The sequence below is a fragment of the Oncorhynchus kisutch genome, linkage group LG3, assembly GCF_002021735.2.
Source record: "Oncorhynchus kisutch isolate 150728-3 linkage group LG3, Okis_V2, whole genome shotgun sequence".
Classification (NCBI taxonomy): Eukaryota; Metazoa; Chordata; class Actinopteri; order Salmoniformes; family Salmonidae; genus Oncorhynchus; species Oncorhynchus kisutch.
The window spans coordinates 26,941,032-26,959,330 of record NC_034176.2 but is presented as its reverse complement, the minus strand read 5'-3'; the positions used below and the strand labels follow the sequence as shown (position 1 = coordinate 26,959,330).

At 41.9% G+C, this 18,299-nt stretch overlaps 1 protein-coding gene across 3 annotated transcripts in view; it reads left to right on the top strand.

Annotated features, from left to right (window-relative positions):
* Positions 1 to 14,692, top strand: part of LOC109879159 (dedicator of cytokinesis protein 5) — a 52,972-nt gene extending 38,280 nt beyond the window's left edge. Inside the window, exons 38-51 of one of the 3 annotated variants that reach the window (XM_020471356.2) lie at positions 4,746 to 4,835; positions 6,626 to 6,730; positions 9,071 to 9,212; positions 9,446 to 9,527; positions 9,595 to 9,679; positions 9,888 to 9,974; positions 10,163 to 10,339; positions 12,410 to 12,493; positions 12,594 to 12,731; positions 12,952 to 13,127; positions 13,428 to 13,578; positions 13,705 to 13,855; positions 14,069 to 14,187; positions 14,284 to 14,692. In XM_020471356.2, the coding sequence (XP_020326945.1) occupies positions 4,746 to 4,835; positions 6,626 to 6,730; positions 9,071 to 9,212; positions 9,446 to 9,527; positions 9,595 to 9,679; positions 9,888 to 9,974; positions 10,163 to 10,339; positions 12,410 to 12,493; positions 12,594 to 12,731; positions 12,952 to 13,127; positions 13,428 to 13,578; positions 13,705 to 13,855; positions 14,069 to 14,187; positions 14,284 to 14,388 (1,692 nt within the window). In that variant the 3' untranslated portion in view covers positions 14,389 to 14,692. Of the gene's footprint in view, positions 1 to 4,745; positions 4,836 to 6,625; positions 6,731 to 9,070; positions 9,213 to 9,445; positions 9,528 to 9,594; positions 9,680 to 9,887; positions 9,975 to 10,162; positions 10,340 to 12,409; positions 12,494 to 12,593; positions 12,732 to 12,951; positions 13,128 to 13,427; positions 13,579 to 13,701; positions 13,856 to 14,068; positions 14,188 to 14,283 lie in introns of all 3 variants that reach the window. The other 2 variants (XM_020471349.2, XM_031819777.1) reach the window with 2 other exon arrangements.
* Positions 14,693 to 18,299: the final 3,607 nt, after the last annotated feature.

Genomic DNA, 18,299 nt, shown 5'->3' with positions numbered 1-18,299 from the left:
GTCTTGAAGGAGTTCCCACATATGCCGAGCACTTGTTGGCTGCTTTTCCTTCACTCTGCGGTCTAACTCATCCCAAACCATCGCAATTGGGTTGAGGTCGGATAATTGTAAAGGCCAGGTCATCTGATGCAGCACTCCATCACTCTCCTTCTTGGTCAAATAGCCCTTACACAGCCTGGAGGTGTGTTTTGGGTCATTTTCCTGTTGAAAAACAAATGTTAGTCCCACTAAGCGCAAACCAGATGGGATGGCGTATTTCTGCAGAATGCTGTGGTAGCCATGCTTGTTAAGTGTTAAGTAACTGACCTTCATGTCTTAAAGTAATGATGGACTGTCATTTCTCTTTGCTTATTTGAGCCGTTCTTGCCATAATATGAACTTGATCTCTTATCTTCTGTATACCACCCCACCATGTCACAACACAACTGATTGGCTCAAACACATTAAGAAGGAAAGACATTACACAAACAAACTTTTGATAGACACAGCTGTTAACTGAAATGCGTTCCAGGTGACTACCTCATGAAGCTGGTTGAGAGAATGCCAAGAGTGTGCAAAGCTCATCAAGGCAAAGGGTGGCTACTTTGAAGAATCTCAAGTATAAGATATATTTTGATTTGTTTAACACTATTTTGGTTACTACATGAATCCATATGTGTTATTTCATAGTTTTGATGTCTTCACTATTATTCTACAATGTAGAAAATAGTAAAAAATAAATTAAACCCTTGAATTGAGTAGGTGTGTCCAAACCTTTGACTGGTACTGTAAATCAACCCAACTCCATTTGTTGCCACTATCATGTATCCCAGTTACCCCCAAAAAGGAGTTGTACAGAACTTGCAACCCCCCGCATACACACATGCATGTGCGCACACGCAAACATGCACACACAATCAATGCGCAAAAATGGCCTGCCATTGCATACATAAACGGTGATGGATAGCCTACAGAAATAACTTCAATTTTTCACCTGCATTTGGAGCTGAAAATCATTCATGTTAGCAGCCAATATCAAGTAGGTATATATCATGTCACTTCTCTGGAGTCCAGAGCAAGCAAAATCATACAGTCTACTTGCAGTGGAGGTTGCAGGATCGGATGGAAAAGCTGTCTGTACCATGCCAACAATTTCCAGGGCAGCCTGCCTGCAGAGTGCGCATTGCCAATAGGTAGGCTGGCTCTTCCTTAAACATATCATTATACTTTGGGCAGAATATGTTACATCTTCAACCCACAATTTTGAAGACAGTGCAATGTTATACCTGCTTATCTTTAGACAGCCAGTATCCACCCAAACTAGACCTATCTGAAATATGAAAATGATTAATCAAAATCACCAGATACCCTATTGGCAGAGATGAGTCAGTAGTAGATTGATAAACTGCATTTTATATAGATGATGAATGTAGGCCTACCTTGTTTTTGCCATGCAAAACTGGAGGAAATTAAACAAGTTCTTTCTGGTCACTAATCTGGATATGCGCACCCGCCTTTGCACGCCAATGCTAATGATTGGTCATTGGTCAGCAATCAAGACACCAACTTTTTGGTTTTGAAGCATAAACGGCACGGCTTGCAAACTATCACGGATTACAAAGGGAAGGACAGCCGCAAACTGTCCAATTACGTGAGCCTACCAGACAAGCTAAATACCTTCTATACTCGCTTCAAGGAAAGAACATTGAACATGCATGAGAGCACCAGCTGTTCCGGATGACTGCATGATCATCCTCTCCGTAGCTAATGTGATTAAGACCTTTAAACAGGTTAACATTGACAAGGCCGCAGGGCCAGTCGGAGTACCAGGACGCATAATCAGAGCATGCGCTGACCAGCTGGCAAGTGTCTTCACTGACGTTTTCAACCTCTCTCTGACCCAGTCTGTAAATACCTACAGGTTTCAAGCAGACCACCATAGTCTATGTGCCCAAGAACAACAAGGTAACCTGTCTAAATGCCTATCATCCCATAGCACTCACATATGTAGCCATGAAATGCTTTCAAAGGCTGGTCATAACTCACATCAACACCTGGATGCTGTTCATTGAGTACAGCTCAGCGTTCAACCGTTGTGCCCTCCAAGATCATCACTAAGCTAAGGACACTGGGATTAAACACCTCCCTGTGCATCTGAATCCTGGACTTCCTGATGGGCCGCCCCCAGGTGATGAGGGTAGGCAACAACACATCTGCCACGGGTGCCCCTCAGGGATGCGTGCTTATTCCCTTCCTGTTCACCCACGATTCCAACACCATCATTAAGTTTGCAGACGACATAACGGTGGTAAGCATGATCACCGATGACGATGAGACAGCCTACAGGGAGGAGTTCAGAGACCTGGCCCTTTAGGAGGCTGAAAATATTTGGCATGGGCCCTCAGATCTCAAAAGGTTATACAGCTGCACCATTGAGAGTATCTTGACTGACTGCATTCCCGCTTGGTGTGACAGCTGCTTAGCTTCCGACTGCAAGGCGTTACAGAAGGTAGTGCGTACGCCCTAGTACGTCACTGGGGCCAAGCTCCCTGCCATCCTGGAACTCTATACCAGGCGGTGTCAGTGGATGGTCCTAAAAATGGTCAAAGACTCCAGCCTCCCAAGTTATAGAATGTTCTCTCTGCTACTGCACTGAAATCAGTACCGGAGCGCCAAGTCTGCGACCAAAGGGCTCCTGAACAGCATTTACCCCCAAGCCATAAGACAGCTGAACAGCTAATCAAATAGCTACAGCTTCATTAAATAGTGCAAATGGCTGGCAGCATCATTAATACCAAAACACCAGAAGGCCAGCATCCCGGAGTCGCCTCTTCACTGTTGATGTTGAGACTGGTGTTTTGCGGGTACTATTTAATGAAGCTGCCAGTTGAGGACTTGTGAGGCGTCTGTTTCTCAAATTAGACACTCTAATGCACTTGTCCTCTTGCGCAGTTGTGCACCGGGGCCTCCCACTCCTCTTTTTATTCTGGTTAGCGCCAGTTTGCGCTGTCCTGTGAAGGGAGTAGTACACAGCATTGTAGAGATCTTCAGTTTCTTAGCAATTTCTCGCATGAAATAGCCTTCATTTCTCAGAACAAGAATAGACTGAAGTTTCAGAAGAAAGTTATTTGTTTCTGGCCATTTTGAGCCTGTAATCAAACCCACAAATGCTGATGATCCAGATACTCAACAAGTCTAAAGAAGGCCAGTTTTCAGCTGTGCTGAAGGGTTTTCTAATGATCGATTAGCCTTCTAAAATTATAAACTTGGATTAGCTAACACAACGTGCCATTGGAACACAGGAGTGATGGTTGCTGAGGAACCTCCTTGCACCAACAGAGATAGCCGCCTCGCTTCGCGTTGCTAGGAAACTATGCAGTATTTTTTTTTTAATGTAATGTGTTATTTCTTGCATTGTTACCCCAGGAAATATGAGGTTTTATTACATACAGTCGGGAGGAACTATTGGATATAAGAGCAACGTCAGCTCACCAACATAACGACCAGGAATACGACTTTCCCGAAGTGGATCCTCTGTTTGGTCCACCACCCATGACAATGGATCGGATCCCAGCCAGCGACCCAAAACAACACGCACCGCTCCCGAGCATACTACTCGCCAATGTCCAGTCTCTTGACAACAAGGTAGACGAAATCCGAGCAAGGGTTGCCTTCCAGAGAGACATCACAAATTGCAACGTTCTTTGTTTCACGGAAACATGGCTCACTCGGGATACGTCATCATGGTGACATGGTGTGATCATAACAACATACAGGAACTCAAGTCCTTTTGCTCACCTGATCTAGAATTCCTTACAACCAAATCCCGACTGCATTATCTAAGAATTCTCTTCGATCATAATCACAGTTGTGTATATCCCGCCCCAATCAGACACATCGACGGCCCTGAAAGAACTTCTTTTGCCTCTATGTAACCTGGAAACCACATATCCTTAGGCTTCATTTATTGTAGCTTGGGATTTTAACAAGGCTAATCTGAAAACAAGGCTCCCTAAATTTGATCAGCATATCGAATGCGCAACCCGGGCTGGCAATACCCTGGATCATTGTTATTCTAACTTCCTCGAAGCATATAAAGCCCTCCCCCGCCCCCCTTTCGGAGAATCTGACCACGACTCCATTTTGTTGCTCCCAGCCTATAGACAGAAACTAAAACAGGAAGCGCCCGTGCTCAGGTCTGTTCAACCAATCGGATTCCACGCTTCAAGATTGCTTCGATCACGTGGACTGGGATATGTTCCGCATAGCGTCGGACAATAACATTGATGAATACGCTGATTCAGTGAGCAAGTTTATTAGCAAGTGCATCGGTGATGTTGTACCCACAGCGTCTATTAAAACATTCCCCAACCAGAAACCGTGGATTGATGGCAGCATTCGCGCAAAACTGAAAGCGCGAACCACTGCTTTTAATCAGGGCAAGGTGACCGGAAACATGACCGAATACAAACAGTGTAGCTATTCCCTCAGTAAGGCAATCAAACAAGCTAAGTGTCAGTATAGAGACAAAGTAGAGTCGCAATTCAACGGCTCAGACACGAGAGGTATGTGGCAGGGTCTACAGTCAATCACGGACTACAAAAGGAAAACCAGCCCGTCACGGACCACGATGTCTTGCTCCCAGATAAACTATTGATTGAATAGAGGTGTTAGTGAGGGACAGATGGTGATGTCTCGACCATGTTCACATCTCATGTTCATATTTAATTCATTTTTTTTACCAACTGCTGCATGTGTCTGTTCAGATGTGGGAGAAAGCCATTGAGATGGGTAAACAGCTGGCAAAGATGCACGAGAACCAGATGTTTGACTTCATGGAGATTAGCCAACTGCTGGTAAGACGATTTATCTTCTGCTATTGTGCTGTAGTCTGAGATTTATTCAAAATATTGTCACTACTGATTATAGATGTTTCTTTAAAAACATGCAAAGTAAAACTAAAAAGTATTATCCTCTTAGTTTCTTCATGGTAAAAAGGCTTCACCAACATCGCAAGAGAGGGATTGTCAATAGCCCACTGCCAATTTAGTGTGAGGCCTTTTCAATAGGACCAGGTCTAATGCTGTACTGGCATGCTTTTCAGTGTTCTCAAAGGCTAGGAGTTAATTACATAAAGTGCCTTCAGAAAGTATTCACACCCCGTGAATATTTCCCAAATGTGTTGTTACAGTCTGAATTTAAAATGGATTCAATTGAAATGTTGTGTCACTGGCCTATACACAATACCCCATAATGTCAAAGTGGAGTTATGTTTTAGATTATTATTTGTATTAATTAAAAATGAAAAGTGGAAATGTCTTTAGTCAATAAGTATTCAACCCCATTGTTATGGCACGCCTAAATACGTTCAGGAGTAAAAATGTGCTTAACAAGTCACATAATACATGTCATGGACTCACTCTGTGCAATAATAGTATTTAACATGATTTTTGAATGATTACCCCCATCCATACAATTATCTGTAAGGTCCCTCAATCGAGTAGTGAATTTCCAGCACAGATTCATCCACAAAGACCAGGGAGGTCTTTGGGTAAAAATTAGTTGAGTAAAACATTTCAAAAGCAGACATTGAATATACCTTTGAGCATGTTGAAGTTTTGAATTACACTTTGGATGATGTATCAATATACCCAGTCACTACAAAGATGCATGCGTCCTTCCTAACTCAGTATCCGGAGAGGCCTAGTTACAGTTTTGACTTAAATCGTCTTCAAAATCAATGAGAAGACTTGAAAATGGCTGTCTAGCAATGATCAACAACCAACTTGACAGAGTTTAAATAATTATTTTAAGAATGTGCAAATATTGTGCAATCCATGTGTGCAAAGCTCTTAGAGACTTACCCAGAAAGACTCACAGTTGTAAACACTGCCAAAGGTTATTCTATTGTATTGACTCATGGTGTGTCAATACTTATATAAATTAGATATTTCTGTACTTAATTTTCAATGAATTTGCAAAAAAATTTATAAACATGTTTTCACTTTGTCATTTTGGGGTATTGTGTGTAGATGTGTGAGAAAATAAATATATTTATTCCATTTTGAATTCAGGCTGTAACACAGCTAAATGTGAAATAAATCAAATGGGTATGAATACTTTCTGAAGGCACTATACAATGTGAATGAATTGTTCAAGATACATTGTCAAAGGCTAGGATAACCATGTCTTGTCTAAGACAGAAGGTCATTTCAGCTAGCCCAATCCAAATAACAGTAATAGTTTAAGAAAAAAACAATTCATTACATCAGAAAACAGAAGTTGAGGAAATGGGGAAGAGATAAGAGTTACTGCCAACAGTCTCACCCATGCACTGCCAGTTGACATACTGGCATCTGCCGTTAGGAAGTGATAGTGAATGAATTATGAAGTGATACTCTATTTTATGTCATGTTTTTGTAAATACTGTGTCATTGTGGTATTCAACCGTTCTTCGCTGCAGTGGAGTGGTACAAAAACTGTGTTCTGTCAGACTGTGCCAGACAATCTATGTTCATTATGGATCCTTACATTTCACACTGAACCATGTTTGTATTTGTTTTTTCTACAGTTGTAATGAGATACTACAGTATGTTGTCTGTGTTCCTGATTGTGGCTTTGTTACTCTCTTTGCTGTCGTCCACAGAAACAGCAAGCCCAGTTCTATGAGAATATAATGCATGCCATGCGGCCTCAGCCAGAATACTTTGCTATGGGATACTATGGCCTTGGATTCCCCACTTTCCTCAGAGTGAGATTATTAACTATTTTCCTAAATTCAGCCTACATAGCATATTTCAAGGTCTGTCTTATTCACCAGAGATTATGTGTTCATGTGCCTTTTATTAATTTTACTTATCAAATTCAATGATAGTGTCATGCCCTGACCTTAGAGAGCCTTTTATTTCTCTGTTTTTGGTTAAGTCAGGGTGTTATTAGGGTGGGCATTCTATGTTTTCTTTGTTGTTTTTGCCATGTGTGGTTCCCAATCAGAGGCAGCTGTCTATCGTTGTTTCTGATTGGGGATCATATATAAGTTGGTATTTCCGTTTGGGTTTTGTGGGGAGTTATTTTCTGTTTAGCTGTTTTGTTGCATGACAGAACTGCACTTTTGTTTTTTTTCAACTTTTTTTTATTTTGTTGCGGTGTTTAGTTTATTAAAAATCATGAACGCCTACCAAGCTGTACCTTGGTCTCCTTCTTCAACCCACGAGATTCGTTACAGATAGTAAATTGTTGAAAAAAATGTTTCACGATGTATAATGCAGGCTATACTAGTTATCAGTTCCAAAAAGCAGTAGGTGATTCTATGGATTGAATACCTTCCATAATCTTGTCAGGTTCTTGTCAGAATGTGTTCTTAACTGACATGCCTAGTTAAATAAGGGTTAAATTAAAAATCAAGGACAGAACTGCTTTGATTTGGCATAACATCAATATTTCTACACTGCAGTGGCAAATTCCTGTATACCACAGTTCATCTTTAATTTAAGATTGGACATCTTCTGTAGCATATAGTTCAATAACAACATCATAATTAATTAAATAAAATAAAATGTTATTGGTCACATACACATGGTTAACAGATGTTAATGCGAGTGTAGCGAAATGATTGTGCCACATTAAATCATATAAATCATATAATTCATACTTGATTGGCTACCATATACACTGCCATCAGAAAGTATTCACACCCTTATACTTTTTCCACATTTTGTTACAGCCTGAATATTTGTGTCACTGATCTCCACACAATAATACCCCATCATGTCAAAGTGCAATTTTGTTTGTAGACATTTTTTTAAATTATAAAAAAATGTAATGCTAAAATGTCTTGAGTCAATAAGTATTCAACCCCTTTGTTATGGCAGGCCAAAATAAGTTCAGGGGTAAAACTGTGCTTAAGAAATCATGGACTCAATAATAGTGGTTAATATTTATTTTTTATGACTCACTGTACCCCACACATACAATTATATATAAGGTCCATCAATCGAATAGTGAATTTCAAGTACAGATTCAAGCACAAAAACCAGGGAGATTTTCAGATGCCTCACAAAGAAGGGCACTGATTGTAGGTGTATTTTTTTTAAAGACGCTGAATATCCCTTTGAGCATAATTAAGTTAATCATTTGGCTTTGGATGGTGCTTCAATACACACAGTAACTACAAAGATACAGTAGTTCTTCCAAACTAAGAGGAATGAAACTGCTCAGGGATTTCACCGTTGAAACAGTTACAGAGTTTAATGGTGGTGATATGAGAAGTGAGGATGGATCGACAACATTGTAGTTTACTCTACAATACTAACTTAAATGACAGAGTGAAAGAAGGAATCCTGTACAGAATACAAATATTCCAAAACAGGCATCCTGTTTTCAATAAGGCACCAAATTAAAACTGCAAAACGTTGGGCAATGAAATTAACTTTATGTCCTGAATACAAAGTGGTATGTTTGGGGCAAATCCACAGCACATCACTGAGTAACACTGTTCATATTGTCAAGCATGGTGGTGGCTGCATCATGTTATGGGGATGCTTGTCATTGGCAAGGACTAGGGAGTTTTTTAAGATAAATGTTAATGGAATAGGGCTAAGCACAGGCAAAATCCTAGAGGGAAATCTGGTTCAGTCTGCTTTCCAACAGACACTGGGAGATGAATTCACATTTCAGCAGGACAATAACCTAAAACACTGGAGTTGCTTACCAAGATTGCATTAAATGTTCCTGAGTGGCCTAGTTACAGTTGTGGATTGAAAATCTATGGCAAGACTTGAAAATGGTTGTCTAGCAATGATCAACAATCAAAGCACTTAGAGACTTACCCAAAAAGACTCACAGCTGTATCCGCCGCCAAAGGTGCTTCTACAAAGTATTGACTCAGGGTTGTGAATACTTATGTCAGTTTGTATTTTCTGTATTACATTTTCAATAAATTGGCAAAAATGTCATAAACATGTTTACACTCTGCCATTATTGTGTGTAAAAATAAATGTAACCCATTTTGAGTTCAGTCTGTAACACAACAAAATGTGGATTAAGTCAAGGGGTAATGAATACTCATCTTTGAATGGATTTGCTCATACAGAACAAAGTGTTCATCTACCGTGGTATGGAGTACGAGTGGCTGGAGGACTTCAGTCTGAAGCTGCTGTCTCAGTTCCCAAACGCCGCCAGGATGACCAGCACAGCACCCCCTGGGGACAACATCTGTAACTCCCAAGGACAGCGTATCCTTTAGCCCTCTTGCAGCATGCCCTCGTTCTCCTAGCTATTTAATGCTATTTAAATGTTAATAGGTGTTAATGCTTCTAATCAGGACATTGTTCATTTTTACACAGTTTTTTTACACAGTTTTGAACCTGTAATCTACTGGGGCCCCAGTCTCTGTTTACCTATAGCACTAGGGATTAGTTTTAGTTTTTGAATAATATACAGTCCTTTCCTTAGCTGCTCTTCACAGACATCCAGTGTTTTACAGTCAAGCCAGTCCTTACTGTGCCCACCCAGTTCAAAGACAAGGGGGTCCCTGAGCAGATTCTAAAGTAAGGACACAACAGTTTGTGGTATGATTAATTTGCATTACATTGTTGGTCCCTCTTCCTCTCCTAGCTACTACAGAACCAATGAAGTGGACCAGTTCCAGTATTCCAGACCCTTCAGGAAAGGTGCAAAGAACCCAGACAATGAATTTGCAGTGAGTACCTTTCACACAGCTCTGACAGACACACCATGCTGCAAAGTCCCAACAAAGCCAGATCCCTCCATTTATACTAACACTCTTGTCTTTGAACATCGCTAAGGAACTCAGGAATTTAGCCCTTTTACTTAGCAGTTTAGCACGAGGTTGTTGCTCAAAATATCTGTGTTAATCATTCCTGCATATTTTCTGCCTCATGTTACAGACCATGTGGATCGAGAGGACAACTTACATCACGTCTTATTACTTCCCAGGGATTCTCAAATGGTTTGAAGTGAAGTCCATCTCTGTTGTAAGTTCTCTCAGTAATGATGATGACAAGCACAGTAAGACAGACTTACTGGTGTTCATGTGCTCTATGTTTAATCTAAACACAGTTGAGTACTCTGCTACCACCCACAGCAAATAGTTCATACTCAATCAATTTGGTCTTCTACACTTCAATGTCTCCTCACCTCTCCTTGCTTTTCTATTGGTCAGGAGGAGATCAGCCCCCTGCAGAATGCTGTGGAAACCATGGAGATGGCCAATGAGAAGCTCAGTAACCTGGTGCAGCAGCAGGCCTGTGACAGCTCCACGTCAGTCCACCCACTCTCCATGATGCTCAATGGCATTGTTGACCCTGCCGTCATGGGTGGCTACACCAACTATGAGAAGGTTTGACTTCCAATATTATTTTGTAAGAGTTTAAATCCTTTCCAATTTTATCTCACATTTAAGTGAAGAGTTGTCACCTGGTTCTTATTTTCAAATCAGATCAAAGTGTTTTAGTCACATGCGCTGAATACAGCAGGTGTGGTCCTTAGAGTGAAATGCTAACTTACGAGCCCCTAACCAACAAAGCATATAAAATTTAAAAAAAAATAATAATAAAAGTAACAAGTAATTAAAGAGCAGCAGTAAAATAACAATAGCAAGAGTATATACAGGGGGGTACCAGTACAGAGTCAATGTGCGGGGACACCGGTTAGTGTAGGTATTTGAGGTAATATGTACATGTAGGTAGAATTCTTACAGTGACTATGCATAGATGATAACCACAGAGAGTAGCAGCAGTGTAAAAGGGGGGGGCTATGCAAATAGTCTGGGTAGCCATTTGATTAGATGTTCAGGAGTCTTATTGCTTGGATGTAGAAACTGTTTAGAAGCCTCTTGAACCTAGACTTGGCGCTCTGGTACCGCTTGCCGTGCGGTAGCAGAGGGAACAGTCTATGACTAGGGTGGCCCATGCGGTACCAGAGAGAACAGTCTTTGACTAGAGTGGCTGGTTTCTTCAACAATTTTTAGGGCCTTCCTCTGACACCACCTGGTATAGAGGTCCTGGTTGGCAGGAAGCTTTGCCCCAGTGATGTACTGGGCCGTACGCACCTTTCAGTCTCCTGAGGAGGAATAGGTTTTGTCATGCCCTCTTCACGTGTGCTTGGAGCATGTTAGTTGGTGATGTGGACACCAAGGAACTTGAAGCTCTCAACCTGCTCCACTACAGCCCCGTCAATGAGAATGGTAGCATGCTCGGTCCTCTTTTTCCTGTAGTCCACAATCATCTCCTTTGTCTTGATCACGTTGAGGGAGAGGTTGTTGTCCTGGCACCACACGGCCTGCTCTCTGACCCCCTGACTATAGGCTGTCTCGTTGTCGGTGATAAGGCCTGTTATGTCATCGGCAAACTTAATGATGGTGTTGGAGTCATGCCTGGCCGTGCAGTCATGAGTGAACAGGGAGTACAGGAGTGGACTGAGCACGCACCCCTGAAGAGCCCCTGTGTTGAGGATCAGTGTGGCGGATGTGTTGTTCCCTACCCTCACCACCTGGGGGTGGCCCAGGGTTAGGAAGTCCAGGATCCAGTTGCAAAGGGAGGTGTTTAGTCCCAGGGTCCTTAGCTTATTGATGAGCTTTGAGAGCACTATGGTGTTGAATGCGGAGCTGTAGTCAATGAATAGCATTCTCACATAGGTGTTCCTTTTGTCCAGGTGGGAAAGGGCAGTGTGGAGTGCAATAGAGATTGCATCATCTGTGGATCTGTTAGTGTGGTACGCAAATTGGAGTGGGTCTACGGTTTCTGGGATAATGGTGTTGATGTGAGCCATGACAAGTCTTTCAAAGCATTTCATGGCTACAGACGTGAGTGCTACGGGTCGGTAGTCATTTAGGCAGGTTACCTTAGTGTTCTTAGGCACAGGGACTATGGTGGGCTGCTTAAAACATGTTGGTATTTCAGACTCGGTCAGTGACAGGTTGAAAATGTCAGTGAAGACACATGCCAGTTGGTCAGCGCGTGCTCGCAGTACACGTCCTGCTAATCCATCTGGCCCTGCGTCCTTGTGAATGTTGACCTGTTTAAAGGTCTTACATCGGCTGCGGAGAGCGTGATCACACAGACCTGCTCGCATGCATGTTTCAGTGTTATTTGCCTCGAAGCGAACATATAAGTAGTTTAGCTAGTCTGGTAGGCTCGTGTCACTGGGCAGCTCTCGACTGAGCTTCCCTTTGTAGTCTGTAATAGTTTTCAAGCCCTGCCACCTCCGACGAGCGTCAGAGCCGGTGTAGTATGATTCGTTCTTAGTCCTGTATTGACGCTTTGCCTGTTTGATGGTTCGTTGGAGGGTATAGCGGGATTTCTTAAAAGCTTCCTTGAAAGCGGCAGCTCTGTTATGTTAGCTACTATTTATTGTGACCATATGTCCCAGTAATAAAAATGTTTATTCCACCTCCTTTCTTTCTCTGAAGGCATTCTTCACTGACACCTACATACATGAACACCCAGAGGACCTTGAGAGCATTGAGGTCCTCAAACATCTTATTGCCCTCCAGGTACAGTATATCCTCATTCTCCCCTTGTTATTGAACCTGACCTTAGACATGCAGTACATGCTGTAAGAACAGAGGCTCCTCCCTCCTCCTCTCCCCTCAGATCCCTCTCCTGGCTGATGGGATCCGGATCCACGGGGAGAAATCCACGGAGCAGCTGAAGCCCTTACACAATCGCCTGCTCACCTGTTTCTCTGACCTGCGGGAGAGAGTGGAGAAGCATTACGGCGTCATAACCCTGGTCTGTTGCCAGCAGAAAACTCAATTTAATGTTAGAGGGTGGCAACTTTAGCTATTGGCTCCTCTGACTGCCTCCCTATTAAACTCCCCTCATTCAAAGCAGAGTGTACATTATATAAATCTTTCTTTAGGCACTCCATTGCTGCTAGTGTTTTGCCTGTCAATCCACGCATCCCCTGCCAAGGTTCCTGATGATGTTTAATCCCATTTGTGTGTCCCAGCCCTGCTCGCTGACTGAGAGGAAGAAGAGTCGCGTGGGCTCAGTAGTGATTCCCTACATCCTGTCCTCCACCCTGCGCCGCATGTCCACCGTCTCCATCATCTCCACCACCTCCTCAGGACTCTCCAGCGGCTCCGCTTCCTCTGATGGACCCTCACGGCGCTCCTCCTCCCAGGAGTCAGTCCTTCACCTCCTCCTCTTTCCTCCTTCCTTCTCCCTCCTCCTCCCAGGAGACAGTCCCCCTCCTCCCTCCCTCCTCCTCCCTTCTCCCTAGCTGTGTTTCTCTCTTTGTGCTGCTCTGGTGGTCAATTTGTGTTGCTATGTTTGTAAGGAGTATTTGTCTGTGCTTTTCCACATCTCACAGTGTGACATTGTCTGATGTCTTGCACATGCCAATGAATCCCTCTAACTGTACACCCCCAACCCCCCATTTCTCTCACTCTCTCTTTCTCTATCTATCCTGATATCCATCATCAGTTCACTGTTGTCCCGTGCCACTGCCAATGATCGCCGGGCCTCGATGTTGTCCCGCTCGGAAGATGACAACCGGATTGGCCGAAAGAACAGAAAAGAATGGAGTATGAGCAAGTCACAGGTTTTGGTGGAGAGACAGCCAGACATAGATGAGGTAACTTAAACGGGTTTGGGCTCATAAACAAAGGCAACAAAGGTGTAATTTGAGAATGTAAGTAATTACCCATGTACTTGATTGATTTCAAGGAGGGCTGTATCTTTGTACTCTATTCCTTAGCAGACCCTTCCAGAGAAGCAGCAGAGACCCAAAAGCCTACAGTTTGGGGACCGTCGCCTGACCCTGTCTCTGTTCCAGGGAGCCTCTTCTCAGCTCAGCCTTGGCAATCCTCTCAGCCCCCTGCCAGCCTCTCCTCATACTCCTCGCAGCTCCAGTACGTAGCTTAACTACGCACGAAGGATACCTTCAAAGCAGCCTATCCCAAACAACCTTTTAGAGATACATACCGGTTCACCCTAAACACAGAAAAAGTCAACTGCACAGGCATAGAGATCAACCCTGTATTGGATCCATGCCTCATCCACACACAGTTTTACCTGTCATGCAGCCTAAAATATGTGTGTTTTGTCACTCTCTCTCTATGCAGGTTATTCATCTCTCCTTGAAGATAATGATGCCATCACTGACACTCCTGGGACACCCCCACCCATGCCACCAAAGAAACATCCCCACGAGATGTTTGACCTCCCCCAAAACTCCTCTGAGGTACCGCGAAACTGAAAACATCTATATTTTTTGTAAAATGCGCGTTGTGAAACAGATTATTTTAAAAGTTTTTTTTTTACCCTGGTCTCTCCATAGTTCCTTCCTCCTCTGCCTCAGAAAATTGAAAGCAAGCCCCCTCCACCTCCTCCTAAGACCAGGAAGTCTATGTTCCCCGGCTCCTACGAGCACAGTCCTCAGTGAGGATCCTCCACCTGCTGCCTGGGATGGCTTGGTTTATTTTGTGGTACTGTAGCACTTTATTGTTACATAACTATTACAGGACCAGTACCTGTTATGTACTTCAGAATTACATGTCAACAATTTATATTGCTGATACTTACGACAAGTAAGAACCAACCAACTGGTTCTTGTGGTGTATGTGCCCTGTGAATATCTAAGAAACAAGCATACAGTTGAAGTCATTAAAACTTGTTTTTCAACCACTCCCCAAATTTCTTGTTAATAAACTATAGTTTTGGCAAGTCGGTTAGGACATCTACTTTGTGCACGACACAAGTCATTTTTCCAAAAATTGTTTACAGACAGATTATTTCACTTATAATTCACTGTATCACAATTCCAGTGGGTCAGAAGATTACATGCACTACGTAGACTGTGCCTTTTAACAGCTTGGAAAATTCTAGAAAATTATGCCATGGCTAATTGGCATCTATTATGATAGGCTAATTGACATCATTTGAATCAATTGGAGGTCTACCTATGAATGTATTTCATGGCCTACCTTCAAACTGTGCCTCTTTGCTTGACATCATGGAAAAATCAAAAGAAATCAGCCAAGACCTCAGAAAAGAATTATAAACCTCCACAAGTCTGGTTCATCCATGGGAACAATTTCCAAACACCTGAAGGCACCACGTTCATCTGTACAAACAATGGTACGCAAGTATAAACACCATGGGACCACGGAGCCGTCATATCGCTCAGGAAGGAGACGTGTTCTGTCTCCTAGAGATGAACGTACTTTGGTGCGAAAAGTGCAAATCAATCCCAGAACAACAGCAAAAAGGACCTTGTGAAGATGCTGGAGGAAACAGGTACAAAAGTATCTATATCCACAGTAAAACGAGTCCTATATCGACATAACCTGAAATGCCGCTCAGCAAGGAAGAAGCCACTGCTCCAAAACCGCCATAAAAAAGCGAGACTACGGTTTGCAACTGCACATGTGGACAAAGATCGTACTTTTTGGAGAAATGTCCTCTGGTCTGATGAAACAAAAATAGAACTGTTTGGCCATAATGACCATCGTTATGTTTGGAGGGAAAAGGGGGAGGCTTGCAAGCCAAAGAACACCATCCCAACTGTGAAGCATGGGGGTGGCAGCATCATGTTGTGGGGGTGCTTTGCTGCAGGAGAGACTGGTACACTTCACAAAATAGACGGCATCATGTGGTAGGAAAATGATGTGGCTATAGTGAAGCAACATCTCAAGACATCTTAAGTCAGGAAGTTAAAGGTTGGTCGCAAATGGGTCTTCCAAATGGACAATGACCCCAAGCATACTTCCGAAGTTGTGGCAAAATAGCTTAAGGACAACAAAGTCAAGGTATTGGAGTGGCCATCACAAAGCCCTGACCTCAACCCCAATAACATTTGTGGGCAGAACTGAAAAAGCAGGTGCGAGCAAGGAGGCCTACAAACCTGACTCAGTTACACCAGCTCTGTCAGGAGAAATGGGCCAAAATTCACCCAACGTATTGTGGGAAGCTTGTGGAAGTCTGCCCGAAACGTTTGACCCATGTTGAACAATTTAAAGAAAATGCTACCAAATACTAATTGAGTATATGTGAACTTCTGACCCACTGGGAATGTGATGAAAGAAATAAAAGCTGAAATAAATCATTCTCTCTCTTATTATTCTGACATTTCACATTCTTATAACAAAGTGGTGATCCTAACTGACCTAAAACAGGGAATTTTTACTTGGATTAATTGTCAGGAATTGTGAAAAACTGAGTTTAAATGTATTTGGCCAAGGTGTATGTAAACTTCTGACTTCAACTGTATTTCTGAAAAAGTAGTAATAACGGTGACCGTAACACATTTCCCAAGGGACTTTGAAATGTTGTTGTATATATTTTATATCACTGCTAGGTAAGGGAATAACCAAAGCTTCAATTTTATCTTTTGTCATTATGTGTTAGAATCACACTGAACTGTTAATCAATTCCGGTGCATTCTTCACAAAAAAGCACAGGCAATGACTGCATTTGAATGTTTTATTATGTGATATAGCTAGGTGAAAACCTTTTAATTAGAATCACTATTACTGATCAAAGGCAGGGAATGTGTGGTATGTGATTCACAACTGGTTTCAGCACGCACAGGCTTGGATTCTGTTGTTGTTGATTATATAGTTTACATCTATGGTTGCATCAGCACTGACCTAAAATGACAGTAAATGCCAACCCTTGACGTTTTGGTTCTCTTTGCCCCGTAGTCCTAGTCCTGCATAGTAGTCCTTTTTGAAGGAACTGAGATTGTAATCAAAATGGCATTTTCCCCAAATCATTGAATCAGTAGTATTTGTCTAAGATAAAGTCAAATTGAATAACCTTGACTGACTCATAATACTGTGTAGCTATGCATTAAATCAAATCAAATGTAATTTGTCACACGCTTTGTAAACAACAGGGAAATGCTTACTTACGGGGCCTTCCCAACAATGCAGAGAGAAAAAAAGAGAAATAATAGAAGAATAATAGCACAAGGAATAAATACACAATGAATAAAGATAATTTGACTATATACACAGGGTACCAGGGTTATGAGGTAGTTGAGGTAGATACAGTATGTAAGCACACTAAGATATGCAAGTACCTCAATGATATCACATTTTTTAGAGACATGCACTGGATTGAATTAATGTAAATTTGATTTTATTGTATATTTTTATTTTTAAGAACAAACTACTTTATATCTTGACCTCTTGCTTTCTATACAAATCAGCTTAATCTATTTCGTTGAAGCAAGTTCTCATTTATGGTAGAGAGAGAATGTTTTTTTGTATCGTTTTTTCAACAGAACATTGTACAAATAGCAGCAACATGCTGAATTGTGAGTACAACTTACATTTGAAAATAATAATTGTCAATACTAACTAAAACACAATAAAAAACAGATGTAGCCAATGAGAAATGTACAAATAATGTTCACCAACAACTGTTAAGCAGGCGAACAATGGCTGGGATGGCACTGCAACGGAAACACTCAGTCCTGCAGTGGAACAGTTAAGTTGTGGAGTGGGTCAGGTGTACACTAACGGATTATCGTTTAGAGCATATGGTGGTAGGGATCGGATTACGAAGGATCTTGAGAGACTCCTTGCGTGTGGAGAGTGGTAGGTCCAGATTGGTGCATGTATCGGAGCAGGAGGTGTAGTCTGCCCATGATGATCTGTACTGCTCTTCTCTGGTCCCTCTCAATGGTGTCCCTTGGTTAGCACCGAATGCCACACTGGAGCAGCATATTCCACCGCTAGTCAGATGTAGGTGGTGAAAACCATTACCAGGTCCAAATATATACATTCTATACTTTTTTTTAATTCAGTCTTATTTTTTTATGCAGTTGATTTATATAGTGCAAGAATGAGTCTTTTATTTTCGAAGGGAACTAACCTTTTTGTATGAGTTTTTCTAACAATGATCAGAACAGATATTTGTAAAGAGATTTATAGCTATGTACTAGCTAGCATGAAGAGATGTAATATACATTTTTGACCAATAAAACTTGTAAAGCCGACCATAACAGAAATAAATAATTTAATAAATGTTATTTGTTTGGTGACTTTTGTTTGTTATAACATGTATGCTGATGAGGTAAAATGTTCAGTTGAAATGAAGTATTGTTACAGAAGGCTAAACTCTCAGCCTCTAACCTGTCAGCAGTGGTTCTTAGAATCATTATCCTTTACTCATCTATTGCCTTTATCATCCCTTATCTCTCTTATCAAGGACATAATAGGCACTGGACGGGACATCATTATAGCTTCTTTGATCAATAATTGTGATAATTGCGATGATAATGGAGGGCCTCAGCATCTGCTGAGATAGTTTTTATTCTGTCACACAAAGCCTAATTTTCTTTCCAGT